A 1,087-nucleotide genomic window follows, 5' to 3' on the forward strand; every position below is an offset into this window, starting at 1 on the left:
TCTTAGCTCAACAGCTCTGGCACAGACACAAATGTGAACGCTGCTCAGCCGGGCCGCCCTGCTCCGCAGCACTGCGCCAGCATCTCCCCATCCGTACGCCTGACAGCCCAGACACGCCACAGGCAAACGTTTCATTCTGAGACATACAGATTTTAATATTAAAATAATTTTGTATAAAAATACTTTTGGAGACTGATGGCAAGCAGTCTTCCATGCACCACAACAGGCATCCCAGCCCTGCAGCCCTGTCAGGGAGGGAGCCAGAGCAGAGCCAGAGCAGGAGGCACAGGGCAATGCAGCCAGCCCTCTGCAGATCAGGAGGCGGCAGCGGAGCCAGCTCCGGAGCCGGAGCAGCATGCTGGCACCTGCACCAGCCACAGCTCTCTTGCTGTGGAAAGGGCCTCCAGCGAAACGCAGCCCCTCAGCATCGGTGAGCAAGAGGGGCTCTACCTGAACCAGAACGGTCCCCAGCCCCAAGCCACCCCTGGGACCTGTGGAGGACAGGAGCTGGCACTGCTCATGAACGGGCCTGGGCCCCCAGTCCCTCCTGGGCAGGTACAGAGCGGCAGCACGCTATATCTCTCCTAAGTCCTCGTAGACAGGCGACAAGCTGCACTCGTCCACAGACTGCTCCTTCTTCTGCACGTGCTGGGGCCTCACCACCTGGCTGGCTGCTGTTGAAGCTGGGTTTGATGACCGCCTTCTCAGGAGCAGTGTTGCCCCACCGCCTGCCAGGGTCTCCGCTCCTCTCGGCACCTTTAGGGATAAAAGCTGCCTGAGGCTTGGGGGCGGGCACTGGCTTGGGGCCCCTGGCCTTGGCCTGGAAGGTGGGTACCGAGTAGTCGTCAGTACTAGGGTTGTAGGGATACTCGTAGCCGCCCCTGCCATCGTGGCCCTGGGTGCGCGCCTCGCCGGGGGGCCGCGCTTCGTCGTAGATGCAGGTGGGCGGGGGCAGGGAGCGGGGAGCGCGACCCTCCGGCTCATCGTAGATGTGCTCCCTCCGCCCAGGCACCGCGGGGGCCTGGCCGCATCCCTCGGCCCGGACCTGCTTGTACGTGCCCGAGTACAGCGGCCCCCGCAGCTGCAC

At 63.2% G+C, this 1,087-nt stretch overlaps 1 protein-coding gene across 1 annotated transcript in view; it reads right to left on the reverse strand.

Moving 5' to 3' along the window:
• Positions 1 to 573: 573 nt before the first annotated feature.
• The window catches only part of DOK1 (docking protein 1, 62kDa (downstream of tyrosine kinase 1)), a 3,630-nt gene continuing 3,116 nt past the window's right edge, over positions 574 to 1,087 (reverse strand). The window contains 2 exon segments of the mRNA XM_010290971.1: positions 574 to 670; positions 672 to 1,081. Of these exon segments, the coding sequence (XP_010289273.1) occupies positions 574 to 670; positions 672 to 1,081 (507 nt within the window).

Source organism: Phaethon lepturus, unplaced genomic scaffold (genome assembly GCF_000687285.1).
Source record: "Phaethon lepturus isolate BGI_N335 unplaced genomic scaffold, ASM68728v1 scaffold27727, whole genome shotgun sequence".
Lineage (NCBI taxonomy): Eukaryota > Metazoa > Chordata > Aves > Phaethontiformes > Phaethontidae > Phaethon > Phaethon lepturus.